This window comes from Bos taurus, chromosome 29 (genome assembly GCF_002263795.3).
Source record: "Bos taurus isolate L1 Dominette 01449 registration number 42190680 breed Hereford chromosome 29, ARS-UCD2.0, whole genome shotgun sequence".
Classification (NCBI taxonomy): Eukaryota; Metazoa; Chordata; class Mammalia; order Artiodactyla; family Bovidae; genus Bos; species Bos taurus.
In genome coordinates, this window is record NC_037356.1 from 24,439,157 (window position 1) to 24,458,046 (window position 18,890).

At 35.1% G+C, this 18,890-nt stretch overlaps 1 protein-coding gene across 1 annotated transcript in view; it reads right to left on the reverse strand.

Annotated features, from left to right (window-relative positions):
- Positions 1–1,138: 1,138 nt before the first annotated feature.
- Positions 1,139–18,890, reverse strand: part of PRMT3 (protein arginine methyltransferase 3) — a 121,762-nt gene continuing 104,010 nt past the window's right edge. Inside the window, 3 exon segments of the mRNA NM_001102076.2 lie at positions 1,139–2,067; positions 16,175–16,262; positions 16,434–16,484. Of these exon segments, the coding sequence (NP_001095546.1) occupies positions 1,958–2,067; positions 16,175–16,262; positions 16,434–16,484 (249 nt within the window). The 3' untranslated portion in view covers positions 1,139–1,957.

Genomic DNA, 18,890 nt, shown 5'->3' on the forward strand with positions numbered 1-18,890 from the left:
AAAAAAAAGTTTTTCGGTTACTTTAAAAATTTAATGGTAAATCTTCATATATGGTAAATCGGACATATATATACCACCACTAGATAGCTAGTGGGAAGCTGCTGTGTAAGCACCAGGAGCTCAGCTCGGGGCTCTGTGATGACCCAGAGGGGGATGGGGGGCAGGAGGGAGCAGACAGACATATATACATATAGCCGATTCACGCTGTTGTACAGCAGAAACTAACACAACATTGTAAAGGAAGTATATGCTATTAAAAATTTTTTAAAAATTAATGGTAAGTCTTTTTACTTTTGATCCATCATCCCATTACTCAAATTGTTACATGAAACACCCTAGACAGAAATTTAAAACATTTTGAGCTGTATTAGCAGCAGTACACATTTCCAGTAGTGGCCGGAATCCAAACCATGGTGAAAACAAGCTGACTAGTTTGGCTCAGTGAAAAAAGAAACCATGCTTATGAAGAAGAAAGACTTACATTAAGGTCTGAAATACCATCGTTTGATGGGGCTATTTTTCCTATTGCTGGAACTCCAGTTTTCTACTGAAGACCAAAAGACAGTTTATTTTTGATGCATTTTTTTGCTAAATAAATATTAAATTCTCTTGTAATCTTCCCACTCACTCACACACTACAGTAGTATCTCATAAGGTTGACAATTCTCAAACTGATCTAATGCAGATGCCACTACAGTCTTTGGAAGGGGTCCTTGACTGGTGATGATGATATCACTGAGCACGGACTAAGTGTTTTCTATGTACTAGGCACATAGAAGTTGTGAAATGTATCAGTTGAAATGTACACATTTCAGTAGTTGAAATGTATCAGCTCATGAATTGGCACATTTATGGAGGGAGAGAGAGGTTAAGGAACATAGGATTACACAGCAAGTAAGAGCTGCAGCCAAGGCTTGAACTGGCTCCAGAATTCATGCTTCTCAACACAATGCTATGCTGCTTTGTGTGTGTGTTGTTGTGAAAATGAACCAGCTGATGAATGGAAATGAACCATGTGATCCACCTCGCCTTAAAATTCCTATTTTCTTAAAAATGATTCCTTTGCTAAGACTTGTTGTAAATGCTTCTAATTTTGTAAACGGCTTTGGTATGTGGAAATGTCACTTTATAATACTAATGGCTGTTGTATACGTTTATTTGAATGTTTTCTGTATTTCAAACTGGGTCAATAATTGTAAATTACACAAGAGTATAAAGTGATAAAAGTACATTAACAGTTACATGTTTAACTTTGTACATAAATCTAGTTTGAAAAAAACGATTAGTAAATAAATACATATTTATCCCAATCTTTAAAAATTTTTTTTTAATCTAGGGCAAATGTATTGAAACTAGATGTCCTGGGCAGTAATAGAAAACTATATGACTGAAGAATATTTGCAAAGAGAGAAGAAGCTAAAAAATGAGAACAGAATTATATACAACAATCAACTAAGCTGATTTCAAATACAGTTTGTGTGGTCTCTTTTCCACATTTTAGTTCCTTACACTTGCTCTACATTATATCCTGATATTCTAGCAGATACAATTAAGACTATTTCTTAGAAAGGAAATTTTCAATAAAATGTGTAATACCTTGTGTACAGTTACTAGTTTCATAAAACATTATCCAAAAAACAATTACTAGTGCTTAAAATTTATAGTAAGAAAATTATTAAAAACAACAAAAGATTATACCTCTGTTCCAAATTTAGGCCAATTTGAATGACTTTCAATACAGCTGAACTCAATGCAGGGATTACATTTTGTTAAATCTCACTGACCAGACTTTCAAGAATGTGATTCCAGAGGTGGATCACGAGGATCAGTTCCCTCCGTAGCTGAATTACCAGATTCAAAGATTCAACATCCATGTGTTCACATAAGCTTCCTCCCCTACTGCCCGCCCCTCCCCGACCATAAAAGCTGCAGATTAGTTGGCGCATTTGTAGCCTTTTTACTGGAGACCATAAGTTTGAGTTGTATTGTTCAATGTGAGGGCCACAATGAGAGAACGTGGATCTTTCTTATTCTTGTGCACTGTGATCTTTCCTTTCAAGGCTTCACCTATAGAAGAAAGGCAAAAATTGGGTTTCAGAATTCAAGGAATACAGTGCAGCAGAAAAGCAACATGGTATACTTAGAATTGATACTTCTTATTTTTTGTTGTGAGATGTTTCACTTTTTTTTTTAACTTAAAAAATTTCAGGACAATTTTATGTTTAATTTTTGAAGAAAGCAGATCTAACTTAGCTAGCATGGGTGTCAAATGCTTGTGAAAAAGCATAACTACAGCAGTCACTGCAGGGTTGGGGACTGTTTACTGGACTCTTCAATATGAGGCCCTGAGGTATGTCCTGGGCATATTATAAAAGAGACATGGTCCCTGACCTCAAAGCGTTCACAGTTCAGGGCGAAGAAAACAGAGGTGCTGACAACTATGCAAGAGGTCTAACAGGGTATGCTGGCACAGAGGCCTGGGGATGGCTGGAAGGCAGTAAAAGGTAAGGCTTCACAAGACTTAATTCACATGCTAGCAAGGTAATGCTCAAAATCCTTCAAGCTAGGCTTCAACAGTATGTGAACTGAGTATTACCTAGATGTACAATCTGGATTTAGAAAAGGCAGAGGAACCACAACAGATCAATTGCCAACATCCATTGGATCACAGAAAAAGCAAGAGAATTCCAGAAAAATATCTACTTCTGCTTCACTGACTATACTAAAGCCTTTGACTGTGTGGACCACAGTCATAATCTGGAAATTCTTAAAGAGATGGGAATACGACACCACCATAACTGCCTCCTGAGAAACCTGTATGCAGGTCAAGAAGCAACAGTTAGATATGGAACAATGGACTGGTTCAAAATTGGGAAAGGAGTACGTCAAGGCTACATATTGTCATTTATTTCACTTACTTGCAGGGTACATCATGTGAAATGCAGGGCTGAATGAAGCACAAGCTGGCAAAGATTGCCGGGAGAAATATCAACAACCTCAGATATGCAGATGACACCACTCTTATGGCAGAAAGCAAAGAGGAACTAAAGAGCCTCTTGATGAAAGTGAAAGAAAAGTGTGAAAAAGCTGCCTTAAAACTCAACATTCAAAAAATGAAGATCATGGTATCTGGTCCCATCACTTCATGTCAAATAGATGGGGAAAGAATGGAAGCAGTGTCCGACTTTATTTTTTTGGATTCCAATCACTATGGATGGTGACTGCACCCATGAAATTAAAAAACGCTTGCTCCTTGAAAGAAAAGCTATAACAAACCTAGACAGCGTATCAAAAAGCAGAGATATTACTTTGCCGACAAAGGTCCCTAAGGTCAAAGCTATGGTTTTTCCAGTAGTCATGTACGGATGTGAGAGTTGGACCATAAAGGCTGAGTGTTGAAGAATTGATGCTTTTGAATTGTGATGCTGGAGAAGACTCTTGAGAGTCCCTTGGACTGCAAGGAGATCAAACCAGTCAATCCTAAAGGAAATTAATCCTGAACACTGATTGGAAGGACTGATGCTGAAGCTCCAATACTTTGGCCACCTGACGCAAAGGACTGACTCCTTGGAAAACACCCTGATGCTGGGAAAGACTGATGGCAGGAGGAGAAGGGGGCAATAGAGGATGAGATGGTTTGATGGCATCACTGACTCAATGGATACGAGTTTGAGCTAACTTCAGGAGATAGCAAAGGTCAGGGAAGCATGGTGAGCTGCAGTTCATGGGGTCGCAGAGTCAGACATGACTGAATGAATGAACAACAAGAAAGGGATAAATCATCTGAGGACTCAAGCAGCCAGAATAGAAGACTGCTGAACACTCAGGATGATTCACTAGAGACTCCAGGCTACAGTTTAGTGTTAAACCGCCCTAAGAGTAAAGTCAACACCATTGCTCCTTAACAAAGCTTTAAAACATTTTTTTTGGTAAAGATCAAGGTAATCTTTAAATAACTTAACTGTCTGCCTAAGCAAACTTCAACGCTTTTAAAAGAAAATAACCAAAATCCAAACATTCAGCAAAACAATATTTCTAGTGTTTGACATTCATTTAAAATGTCTAGATTTTTAAATAGCTGCAAATTGAGGCTTATAAGCAGGAAAAAAAAAGTTACAGCAATAACAAAAACACATTTAGGCATATCTTAATTAAATTCCTGAAAACCAGTGATAAAAACAATAATCTTTAAAACTTCCAGAGGGGAAAAATGAAGATATTACATATAAGAGAAAAAAGAGCAACCTCAAAATTTTCATCAGCTAGACATATTTTTGAAGTGATGAAAGAAAACCTATTAAGAATTCGATATCTAGCAAAAATCCTTAAAAAAATGAAAACTAAGAACAAGTTTTTATTTTTATTTTTTTCAAAGAAACAAAAGCATTCTTTTCTGGGAGGCCTGCACTGTAAGAAATGTTAAAGGAAGTTCTTTAGACAGGAGGAAAATGACACCAAAAAGACACCTGAATCTACACAAAGGAATAAATGGTGCTAGACTATAGTAAATATCTGGTAAATAAAAGATGTTTTTTCCTTTTGAAAACTTATTTAATAGATACAGATCTTAATACATTTAAACATACAGACATCATATAGATTACGTTCTCTGACCAAAACAGAATGAAAGTAAAAATCAGTAAATCCCAAAATATTTAGAAATTAAACAACAGATTTCTAAATATTCCATAAATCAGGGACCTCCCTGGTGGTCCAGTGGGTAAGACTCCGTGCTTCTACTACATGGGGTGCAGGTGCAATCCCTAGTCAGGGAACTAAAATACCACATGCCATATGGTAAAAAAAAAAAATTTCATAAATCAAAATAAAAATCAAGAAGAAAGTTAGATGACATTTTGATTTGAATGATTATGAAACCAACATATAAAAATAGGTGGCCTATAACTACAACACTGCTTAGATGAAAAACCATTAACTTTAAATGCTTATATTAGAAAAGAAGACAGACACAAATGTCTTCACTGGGGTAATTCTATCCAACGGTTAAGGAAAAATAATAACAAATGTATAAAAAACAGAGGAAGGAATACTCCTCAGTTCATCTTTTAAGGGCAGCATTACCCTTATACCAAAATTAGATAAAGTTATTTGAAGAAAACTACAGAGATATATATCCCTCATGAACAAAGATTCAAAAATTCTTTGAACAAAAGAGAAAAAACATGATTGTGTCACACAAATGTAGAAAAAGCCTCTGCTGCTGCTGCTGCTGCTAAGTCGCTTCAGTCGTGTCCAACTCTGTGAGACCCCAAAGACAGTAGCCCACCAGGCTCCCCCGTCCCTGGGATTCTCCAGGCAAGAACACTGGAGTGGGTTGCCATTTCCTTCTCCAATGCAGGAAAGTGAAAAGTGAAAGTGAAGTCGCTCAGTCGTGTCTGACTCCTAGTGACCCCATGGACTGCAGCCCACCAGGCTCCTCTGTCCATGGGATTTGCCAGGCAAGAGTACTGGAGTGGGTTGCTAAGCCTCTGACAAAGTTAATTTCTAACAACTTTCAGCAAGCTAGGAATAGAAGGAAACTTCTTTAACCTGATAAAGAAAATCAATGAGAAACTATAGATAACATCATTATTAACTGAAGAACTGAAAGGTTTCTTCCTAAGACTGGGACTGAAGTAAGGATCTTCATTCTGACTGCCTCTAATTAGTATTCTATTGGATGTCCTGGTCAGGGCATTAAGATGCAGAGGAAGAAAAAAAATATAGATTGGGGGAAAAAATGGTAAAATGGTCTTTATTTGCAGACCATATGGTCTTACACATAAAAAATTCTTAAGCACTATGCAAAAAAAAAAAAAAGGAAAACAGCTACTAAAACTCTCAGAAGGTTTAGCAATCTCAGAACATAAGATCCATATAAAAAATTAACTGCATTTCTATACATGAGCACTGAAGAATTAGAAACTGAAATAACAATAGCATTTATAATAGCATTGAAAAAGCGTATAATTCTTGAGATAAATGTAACAATATATATGCATCATTTAGTTATATCAAATTATGAAACACTGCTAAAGATGATCTAAGTAAATGAGACATATTGTTTGTGGATGACACTCAATACTGTTTTAAGATGTTAATTCTCCCCAAAGTAATCTATAGATTCAACACGGTCTCAATCAAAATCCCAGCAGGACTGTTTTATTTGGGCAGAATTTAAGTTGACTTTAAAACGCATATGCAAATTTAAAGAGCCCAGAATAGTGAGAGAACAGAATAAAGCAGGAGGATTTATATCATCTTACAGTGTCTTACTGGCGTAAGAAAAGACACACAGATCAAGGAAACAAAGTTCAGAAACAGACATGCATACATGGTTAGTTAATTTCTGACAAAAGAGCCAAGGTAATTAAACGGGAAAAGAAAAGTCTTTTCAAGAAATGATGATGAAACAACCTAATATAAATTTGGAAAAAGATGAATATTACTTTTAAAATCAACATGAAATAGTTTATAATCCTAAATGTACAGGCAAAAATATAAAGCTTTTAGAAGAACCGTATAGGAAAAGCTGTGATGTTAGAGTAGCAAAGATTTCTTAACTTAGGCCACAATAGCACAAAGTTCAAAAGACCTTAAGAAAATGAAAGGAAAAACTAGGATTGAGACATAAATATCAGCAATGCGTATATCGGACAAACAACTTGTACCTTATTAAGATTCTTATAACCCAGTAAGATGACAACCCAACCAAAATTGAGCAAAATATCTTAAAAGAAACCTCACCAAAGAAGACATACAAATGACCAATGAACATATGAAAAGATGCTCAACATCATTAGTCATGAGGTAAATGCAAATTAAAAACACAGCTGTCACTACATACACTTATAACACAATGACATATTAAAACATATTAAAATGACTGCCCTTTTATGTAAGTGTTGACAAAGATGTGCAGCAAACAAACCCACAACAGTGTAGGAACCTTGAATAGTATAGTCATTGTGAAAAAGTTTGCCAGCTTCTTATGAAGTATTTATTTATCGTAAGACCTAATAATTCCACTCCTACGTATCTGCCTAGGAGAAATGAAAACATATGTCCACACAAAAACTTTTACAAAAATGTTCATATTAATTTTATCCATAATGGTGCCTGACTGAAAATAATCTAAAAGTCTATCAGCAAGTGAAAGCCTATGTACATTACAGTAAGTTCATACAAAGGAACACTACCTGGCAATAAAAAGGAACAAATTACTGATTCACAGATGCACTTTAAAATATGCTAAAAGCAAAGCTGGAGTATGTTCTATATAGTAATTTTGATATAAAATTCTAAAAGAATACTAATGCCTTACTATTATTAATAGTAATATAATACGTAGTGACAGAAAGCAGATCAATGGTTGTCCAGTCTGAAAACTGAAGATGGGGATGACTGACTGCACAAGGGATCAACAAGGAAACTTTTTAGGGTGAAGTAAATATTCTATATCTTCAAAGACATGGGAATACCAGACCACCTGACCTGCCTCTTGAGAAACCTGTATACAGGTCAGGAAGCAACAGTTAGAACTGGACATGGAACAACAGACTGGTTCCAAATAGGAAAAGGAGTACACCAAGGCTGTATATTGTCACCTTGCTTATTTAACTTTTTTGCAGAGTACATCATGAGAAACGCCAGGCTGGAAGAAACACAAGTTGGAATCAAGATTGCCAGGAGAAATATCAATAACCTCAGATATACAGATGATACCACCCTTATGGCAGAAAGTGAAGAAGAACTAAAGAGCCTCTTGATGGAAGTGAAAGAGTGAAAAAGTTGGCTTAAAGCTCAACATTCAGAAAACGAAGATCATGGCATCTGGTCCCATCACTTCATGGGAAATAGATGGGGAAACAGTGGAAACTATAGCTGACTATTTTTGGGGCTCCAAAATCACTGCAAATGGTGACTGCAGCCATGAAATTAAAAGACGCTTACTCCTTGGAAGCAAAGTTATGACCAACCTAGACAGCATATTAAAAAGCAGAGACATTACTTTGCCAACAAAGGTCCGTCTAGTCAAGGCTATGGTTTTTCCAGTAGTTAAGTATGGATGTGAGAGTTAGACAATAAAAAAGCTGAGTGCTGAAGAATTGATGCTTTTGAACTGTGGTGTTGGAGAAGACTCTTGAGAGTCCCTTGGACTGCAAGGAGATCCAACCAGTCCATCCTAAAGGAAATCAGTCCTGGGTGTTCATTGTAGGGACTGATGTTGAAGCTGAAACTTCAATATTTTGGCCACCTGATGAGGAGAGCTGATTCATTTGAAAAGACTCTGATGCTGGGAAAGATTGAGGGCAGGAGGAGAAGGGGACGACAGAGGATGAGATGGCTGGATGGCATCACTGACACAATGGACATGGGTTTCGGTGAACTCTGGGAGTTGGTGATGGACAGGGAGGCCTGGCGTGCTGCGGTTCATGGGGTCACAAAATGTCAGACACAACTGAGCGACTGAACTGAACTGAACTGAATAGAGTGGAACATACATTTGCCAAAATTTATTAAACTGTATAAATAAAATGCGTAAATCTTTACTGTATGTAAATATAGAATAAAGTGTTTTTAAAATTGTGATGGCTTAGGAATAAATTCATAGATAAATGGAATAAAGATTCATTATAGAGATTCAATACATTTTAACTGGGGCATTTTACATCACTGAGGAAAGAAAGGAGTCAAAAGAAATGTATAAATTTAGTAACACAGTATTTCTTTGTATGGAAAAAAAGTTAGAAACCAAAAGGAAAAGGCTGATGATTTGTTTATACAAAAATGAAACAAATTCTATAAAGCCAAGATACTTTAAAAAGGCATAAAATGTGTTCAATTTTTACATTCCAGCCATCTTTACCAAAATTTGGCTGTTAGAATCCAACCACAACAGAAAAAGAATGAAAGAAACCAGTAACAAACAACAACCAGTATCTGACTGCTCTGATTTGCATTTTGGTGATTATCAGTAGTGATGCTATTATTTCAAATGTTTAACCGCCATCTAAAAAGATTCTTTGAGCATTTTATTTAACTCAGTGATTTTCTTGTTGATGTGCCCTAAGGGTAGTTGCTCTTTAAGCGGCTTTAGACATGTTAAAAATGTTAAGTTCACTTGTTTATAAATGTCCTATTCAATCCTTAGTGTAGGGTCAAAATGGAAATGTTCTCTGGTGCCTATAAAGCAGGTTATCAAATACTGCATTTCAAGTTTAAAAAATATGTTTAAAAAGAAGAATGTATTTAAGAGGTTTATGTATCCCTTAACTTAAAATACAGCTCAAGATGCATGAATAGCAGATAATTTTGTTAAATTTTCACAGAAGAAAAAATTTTCAGCATCAATATTAAATAAAATATTTGAGTAATTAAAAAGTCTTAACACTGTCTTATAAGCTGATATTGTAATTTTCATGTTTTAAAACAAAATACAAGCAAAATAACTCTTGCTGTAATAGTTATTTTGTAAGCTTAATTTCAAAATGGAGATGTAAAACAATACTTAATTATACAGCATGAAGGGTCACAGTAATAAATACACAGTTCACACTGCTGCACCCACTTCAATTGTTCAAGCCTGGCAAAAGTGCCAAGGTAACAGCTCTAATGCAGTAGAGATAGGAGTAATTAATCAGTGTCAAATAGATATAAAATGACTGATGTTGTTAAGTGTGTAAACTGGTGAGAGCTGCAAAGGACAGTCTCTATGCAGCTGAGCTGTATCACCTTGTTTTTATCATCAGCAGACGGCTATTAGTATATCACAAAGCAGCACTGCAGTTCAATCAAGAACAAAATTGATTTCATTTCAATTTGGTCCTAGTGGTTTTTTCAAATTAGTTTCTTCCAGAGCAATAAAATTTCATTCCCCACAAGGGAGATAAATAAAAATCAGTATTATCACTACCAAAGCTTAGAGTTAAAAAAATGAAAAGAAAAAAAAAAAAGAAAAGGATGCTCCATCACATAAAAGCTTACTAATAACATGTAAGTGACTGAACTGAACTGAATAACATATAAAGAGATCTAAAGAGTATGATTTTAATAATATTTTTCAAAGACAAACCACAAGAAAAAAAATCTGGATCTTTAAAATAAATACTGTCACATAAGTTTGTACAATAAAATTGTACATTATTTTTTAAAGGAAAAGGGGGAAAAAACACTCTGAATTTAAACTTTAAAATTGACCTTTAAATCCTTTAAAAGTATTCATTCTGGGAGGCTAGTCTCTAACTCCCACAATGCTGGAAATGCTCAAATGTTATAGAATATTTCTTTGGAAACTATTGTTAGAACTATGTTGTGAAAATAACAACAACAAACAAAATCCCAAACCAAAGCAAAAACACATTAGTTTCATCATCTTATAGTTACCTTGTGCTTTTGGTCAACTGTAAAATTCCTATTCTGAGAAATTTCCTATTCACACTGTCTTTTTCTTTGCTTTCCAAATATCCTGTCTGCCCTCAATGATAGATTTTGTTGTTGTTTAGTAGATAAGTTGTGTTCAACTCTTTGTGACCCCACAGACTACAGCCTGCCAGGCTCCACTGTCCATGGGATTTCCCAGGCAAGAATACTGGAGTGGGTTGCCATTTCCTTTTCCAAGGGATCTTCCCAACACAAGGATCAAACCCATGTCTTCTGCATTGTCAGGTGGATTCTTTACCACTGAGCTGCCAGGGAAGTCCAATGGTAGATTTACCATTACCAAAAAAAGACTTAACATTATTCAAAATATTAACATGTACACATACACACACACACACACACACAAGCTGGGTGGAATAACTGTATAGGCATGTTCACAATATTTTGTTAAAAAAATCTTGTCACATTACTGTTTGGACAGTAAAATAAACTTTATGCACAACAGCAAATTGTCATGATTAGACACTTGGCTTTATTTATCTAAAAACTGTACACCATATTAAGTCAAAAAGTAGTTTTTGACTCAAGCTATTTTTCGACTCAACAATACTCTCCTCAGCCATGCCACAATTTAAGAGAACATCAGAGTTGACAAAATGGGGCAACCAAATACAGCAACTAGATAATTGCCCCTGGCATGTGTCACCCACGGTGATGAAAGGAAGTTATATTTCAATGACAATGCATATTACTGTACTTATTCATTCATTCAGGAGGGTATTTATGACATGCCAAATACTGCACCAGATAAAAAAGAAGTGAGAGGGGCAAATAACTCATCTATGAGAACCCCTTATCAGAGCACACTGGTATGTTATAACACAGATATACGTATGAATTGATCTGGGAGAAAAAAATAACAGAACAGTTAACTTTTTAAGACAATGAGGAAAGATGTACAGAAATAAGCTGGGTTATAAAGCGAAAAGTATAATTCATCAAGTGAAAGAGGTCAAAGTAGTTTCCTAGGTAGAGAAGTATCTCAGATAAAGGCAATGAGGAAGAAAAGATGGGAAAACTAGCTAAAAAATGAGCAGTACAGCTGGAGCATATGATGGGCTTCTGTGGGGTTCTGACAGGTTAGGGCTGGAAACGATGAAAAACGGTCAGACTGTAAAGGGTCATGGAAAGAATCTGGATTTTATCCTGGATATACTTAGGGTCCAGTGAGGGCTTTTTTTTAAATTTTAAATTAATTAATTAATTTTAATGGAGGCTAATTACAATATTGTAGTGGTTTTTGCCATACATTGACATGAATCAGCCATGGGTGCACATGCGTTCCCCATTCCGAACCCCCTCCCACCTCCCTCCCCATCCCATCCCTCAGGGTCTTCCCAGTGCACCAGCCCTGAGCACCCTGTATCATGCATCAAACCTGGACTGACGACCTATTTCAGATACGATAATATACATGTTTCAGTACTTTTCTCTCAAATCATCGCATCCTCGCCTTAACTTTAGTAAGGTGTAGTTTATATATAATAAAACTATAACATGTAAAATTGCAGTTCAGTGAGTTTTACTTAATATTTCACTTTTGTAAACTTTCACCTACCTCAAGTATCAAGATGCTTCTCTTATGTTATCTAGAAATTTCACAGTTTTAAGCTTTTATGTTTATGTCTATTATCCATTTAAAGTAAGTTTTTATATATTTGGTGTCAGATAAGAAGAGTCATTATTTTCCTTTATAAATATTCAGTTGTTCTAACACAATTTTCTGAGAAGACTATCCTTTTCCAATTAAATTTATATTGGCCCTTTGAAAAAACTTAATTGACTATACAAAAATGAGGCTATTTCTGGATTTTCTATCAGTGTATTAATCTATATATTCATCTTTTATATGTCAATACTACACTGCTTGTGTTAATATAATTTTTAAGTTCAGAATTTACATAGTGTAAGAAGTACAATATGGTTCTTAAAATTGTTTGGCTACAATAGTCTAGATCATTTGTATATAAATTTTAGAATCAGCACATTAATTTCTCTTGCTAAATTCACTTACTAGCTCTGTATTTTTTTTTTTTTTGGTAGATTTCCTAGAATTTTCTATGTATACATTATCTATAAATAATAACAGCTTTATTTCTTCCTTCCCAATGCTTTTTAATTCTTCTTCATTGCTTATCGCACTGGCTAAGAGTTCCAGTTTAAGAGTGCAGGAGTGCAGACATACACACCGTGGTCACAGTGTATTTTCTTGTTACACATCACTGGATTCAATTTGCTACTATTTTGTTGAGGATTTATTCCTGAGGGACATTGGTCTGTAGTTTCATTTTCTTGTACCATCTTTGTCTAATTTTTGCTTAGGCTAATATACAAATGAAAAGATGCTCAACATCACTTATTATTATATAAATGCAAATCAAAACCACAATGAGGTATCATCTCACACCAGTCAGAATGGCCATCATCAAAAAGTCTACAAATAAATGCTGGAGAGGGTGTGGAGAAAAGGGAACCTTGTTACACTGTTGAATGCAAACTGATACAACCACTACGGAGAACACTGGGAAGATTCCTTAAAAAACTAGGAATAAAACTACCATACGACCCAGCAATCCCATTTCTGGGCATATACTCTAAGGAAACCAGAACTGAAAAAGACACATGTACCTGAACGTTCAATGCAGCACTATTTACAACAGCTAGGATATGGAAGCAACCTAATGTCCATCAGCAGATGAATGGATAAGGAAGTTGTGGTATATATACACAACGGAATATTACTCAGCCTTTATAAAAAGGAATGCATTTGAGTCAGTTCTAATGAAGTGGATGAACCTAGAGCCTATTATACAGAGTGAACTAAGTCAGAAAGAGAAGGACAAATACTGCATATTAATGCATATATATGGAATCTAGAAAGATGGTACCAATGATCCTACATAAACAGCAGCAAAGGAGACCCAGATGTAAAAGAAGAGACTTTTGGACTCAGTGGGAAAAGAAGGTGGGATGATTTGAGAGAAAACCATTCAAACATATACACTGTCATATGTAAAACAGATAACCAGTGCGAGTTTGATGCATGAAGCAGGGCACCCAAAACTGGTGCTCCGTGACAACCTAGAGGGATAGGGTAGGGAGGGAGGCAGGAGGAGGTTCAGGATGGAGGGAACACATGTACTACCTATGGCCGATTCATACTGATACACGGAAAAAACCATCACAATACTGTACAGTAGTTATCCTCCAAATAAAATAAATTTTAAGAAAAAAAAACCAGTGTAGGAGTGGAGCAAGTAGACACCATTGCCTTATCTCAAATTTAGTCTTTCTTTATTCAGCATGATGCTAGCGATAGGCTGTATGGATGCCTTCTGTCAGGATGATGAAGCTCTCTTTTGTTTCTAGTTTGCTGTATTTGTCATGAATTGATATTACGTTTTGTCAAACTTTTTTTTTTCTGCATCCACTGATACAATCATGTAGCTTTTCTTCTTTAGACTGCTAGCATGGTGGACTACATTATATGATTTTAAAATACTGAATCAGCCTTGAATTCTTGGAATAAAACCCATTTGGTCACAGTGTATTTTCTACACATCATTGGATTCAATTTGCTACTATTTTGTTGAGGATTTATTCATGAGAGACACTGGTTTGTAGTTTAATTTTATTGTACTCTCTTTGTCTAATTTTTGATATCAAAGAAATACTACCCTCATAAAATCAGTTCTTTTCTTTTTCCTGGAAGAGACTGTGTAGAGTTGGTGTTATTTCTCTAAGTGGTTGGCTTCTTTCACTCAGCAATATGGGTTTAAGATTCCTCCATGTTTTTTCACAGGTTGATAGTTCATTTCTTTTTAGCACTGAATGAAATTTCATCTTCTAGATGTACGGACCATTTATATTTAATACAATTATCAACATGTCCCTAGAGCTCTTTTTTCTGACTAGCTTCTATCCCAATACTCTGCCCCACAGCTTCTGGCTTCTATTTATCAGTAATACCATCAAAGGCTAATGATTAGTAGAGTTAAAAAAAATTCTTATAACTGAGAATGACTATTTTTCCTTTCTTTGAAATTTTGTTTTCACAAACTTTCCTCAGGTTATACTCTTTTAGGAGAGCCTATTGGACTTATGTAAGTACACACAATGGCAATAAAAGAAATACAGAATGTAGATGGTGCCACGGGGCAACATTAGAATCATATATCTTCTTCACAGTATTCTGAGAAATCAATTACTCGAAGGATTACTGTGTAAAGAATAGTTAGGATTTCAAATTTTCACTAGGTATAAATAATATTGTGTTGCAATTAGGTAGGAGAAAATTCAAAGGCTATCTTAAATCTCTCTCAAGATTAAAACATGAAAGAATTAGTATAGCCTTTAGAATTCTAGTAGTAAGACAACAAATGGTCACAGTGGGGAAAAAGCAGTATTTTCAATTTTCCCAAAGTTAATCCAAATATCAGAGTTAAAAAAAAAGCAAAGAAACATAAATGAAGATGTCTTTGCTTCATTTCAGTTTTGCTGTGCTATAGCTTTCCAGAGAAAGAGAAAATGACACCATCAAAGTTTTATTTCCATAGCATTACAACCTCAAAGTGAAAGAATGACAACACAGTGCTGCTTTACTCTAATGGTGTTAATTTGCATCTACTAAATTCCTTTACGCTTCAACAGTGAAATAAAAACTACATTACAATTTTATGAAATATTTTAAACATGGAGAATGATGTAACGACCACTTGCTCAGTTTTGTCAAATCTTGACATTCTGCACAGTTCCTTCAGTTTTTCAAAGAAATAGTTCAGATATACGGCACTAAAGCCCCTTTCTGCAATCTTATTTCTATCCTTCTCTAGAGGTGACCACGTCAATGAATTCAGTGGTTATCATAAGTGTTGCTTCTTAATTTACTATGTGCGTGTATAGACTGTTGTTTTACATGTTTTTAAAACTTCATATAAATCAAAACCATATATTTTAGAAATCCTTCTGCAAATCTTTGCTCAAAGTAGCTTTTAAGAGACATACAAATAATCTGATGTTGAGTATCTCTGCACTGAAGTTTGGTGTGCATTCAGTTTTCCCACAGTCAAGATGCTTTCAGTGAAGATGGGACAAGACATACGTGTAACAAGCAGTTAAAAAAAAAAAAGTCCATAATCAAATTCTAACTTTTGGTGTTAGATGTGTAGATATATAAGAACTATAGGTGCTCATGTAAGTGAACAATCAACGAGATGTAAGACAAAGCAATGCAGCATCGGATCAGTCTTTAAACACTAGGCTAGATCTGAGGAGGTGGATCCAGTGGAGAGCATTCTAAACAAATATATTTTGAATATAATAACTACTGAATGACATTCTCTTTTAATTTACACTTTACTTCTATTGGTAATATTTCTGTTTAGTCACTTGGGAAATTAAAATATTTTCTTTTAGTTATAGTTTCAACTTAGTATATACTAGTTAATGCTTAACGAAAAATTTTCTGAATTACTCTGTAGTACTCAACATAAGAGCTACATAATGGCACATACATTGTAACTGGCAGACATCAGATTCAAATAAAAGTTTTAACTTACTTCTTTAATGAAATGATATGCCACCTAAACTTTATGTACATGGTAAACTCTAAGAACTACTTACCTTAGTATGCTATATTGCTTCAAATACAGTGGGCACAGAAAAAGTGTTTGTAGAATGGATGAATACTGTTTATTTCAGAATGAATAAGACACCCACCCCCCTTTCTTACCTGCTTTAACTGAAAATGGCTTTTCCAATAGAAATACTGTTTGCTTCCAGTGTGTTTTGGTGCTCAGTGGGCCCGTAGAAAACACAACCTGCATTGGTAGAGTTCAAAAATGTCTGATGAAGTACAAGATTTTTAATATCACGGTACATTAATTTACTACATCAAATACAAGCTCCAACTACTTACAAAAGCAAAATGCTTATGATCAAATGCCTTGGGGCACAAAGATAAAATACTTGCCTAGTTATGAAATACCTACCTTGTTGTGGCAATTCTTCTCAAAATATATATCGAAGTAGCCAGCAATTGCCTGTTTTTTTTAAAAAGAAGTAATATAAATAATTATTAAACAAATCATGTAACAATTGATTTCATGGTCTTTTAAGTCAAGGCAAGTAAGAAACCATTTCAAAGATCAGACACTCTTAAATAAATGGCAGGTCACTATTTTCTCTAGAAAAGATGTTATAAATAAAAATAATGTAACTTGGCTTTTCCCCATATAAACAAGATAATAAGGGTAACAAGGCTAATCAGATACTCAATACGTGTTCACTTAGAGAAACGCCAGTGCTGGACCACTGAAAAGTGAGAATCTACATGGAGCGAGGCTCACCCGGCCCCTTACCCATCCAGACTCCCCCACTGAGACGCTGCCGTGTGAGTCAAGTCTCCATACAGCCGCAGCAGTGTGAGACAGCCCAGGAGAGACCAGGAGAACTAGGATTGAACTAGACCAGCAGAACAATCCAGACTACAGAAACACAGACAAATAAATCTACATGATTTTGACGTCAAGACACTAAGTTTTGGGGTGGTCTGCTACACAGAAATAAATAATTGACACATACTCTTTTGTACAAACCCAGTTCACTTCATTTCTTCTGATTTAATTCATCCAATTTTAAAGTAAAGTAGTATGATTATTTTTATGATGAGATAAATGAAATTTTAAAATATTACATATTTTGTTTCTGAAAATAAAAATTACATCATTCAATAAAACTTATGTTTTAGGTATACACACAAAGAAGAAATCTGATGTAACTCTAAGGTTCACTGTAATTATATAAAAGGCTGCTAGAAGAAATTAATATGTTAATCAAATATAAATTTTAATTTCTTTTTGTTTAAAATTTAAATGATCATTCCTTTTTCTTTCACTAGTGGGACAGGCTTGACTCAACCTATTTTAAAACTGGCATTAAATAAAGCATATAAAGTGTTAAAAATTAGAAACTGATTATCAAAAAGTCATATAAAGCTGATTTGTGTACTTTCCTGCTTTTGTTAAAAACGTGGAGTTTTACTGATTCCACAGGGTTAATGCAGATTGGGCCCAAACCAAATTCAGTATTTAACCTTGAGGTTCATTATGCTTCAGATACCAAAAGAGAATCAAAATACTATTTATAATTTTGTCAAACAGAAAAAAACACTGGTCTCAGACCAATTCCTAAACTGTGTTCCTGCAGGAGAGAACCCCAAAACAGAAAGAACAGCACACTCTTAGAGAGCAGAAATGAGGTTTGAACCACTGTCTGCTGAGACACTGCTGACAGAATTTATGTCCTGACTTTAACTGCACTGGTCGCCTGTTAACATCAAACATCAATAAGGTCCAGATGACGATAAGTCAGCAAAGAGTCCACAATACCCAGGATACAATCCAATACTACTCAGCATACAAAGTCCAGGAAAATGGAACCAACTGTCAAGAGGAAAGACAGTCAACAGATGTCAGTGCTGAGATGACCCAGATGCTGGACTATCAGACAAAGACTTAAAGCAGAAACTATAACTATGTTGGTATGAGTTAACAGCAAAGCCACAGCAGAGACACACTGAAATGAATCAAAAGAGAGATTCTCAGTGGAGAAACAGAAATGACAAAAAGAGAACCTAAAGGGAATTTCAGAACTGAAAAACACAATTAACTGAAACAAAAAACTTCCTAGGATGAATTGTAGAATGGAGAAGATACAGAGGAAAAAGTCTGAATTTGAAGTGAAACCAATAGAAACGAACCAATTTTTAAAAACAAGGGGAAAAGATTGAAATAAAATTCCCAGAGACTCGGGGACCTATGGAATTAACAAACATCTGACTGGAGGTCCAGACTGAAAAGAAAAATATGATGGAACAGGAGGGGGAAAAAAAAAAACACTTTTAAAATTCTATATCCAGGAAAAACATCCTTTAGAGAATGAAGGATAAAAATATTTCCAAGTGAAGGAAAATTACAGAATCCATTGCCAACAGGCTTTTTAGAAGACATTTTAAAGGAAGTTCTTTAGGCTGACAGGCAATAATATTGGAAGGAAACCTGAAATATCAAAAATAAGAAACCAAAAGAAATGATAAATAGTTGGGTAACTATAATCCCCTCTGAATTTGATACCTATGATTATTTAAGGCAAAAATTATAACATCATCTGGTGGGCTTTTCAATGTAAGCACACATAAGCACAAAGATCAGTGCAGGGGCTGGAGGGTAGGAGGAAGAATGAAATCTAAACAATAAATAATGTCTATAAAGTCTGCAAATAAAGAAGGCTCTTAAGCATCATACACAAGGCAGAAACTTAATATAAGAAAAATTTAAATTTTAGAATCAAAACTAAAAGATAAGCAAGAGATCGGAGAATATTTGCCACACATATAACAAAGGGTCACTGTTCTTTGTATATTAAGCTACTACAAATTAGTAAGACAG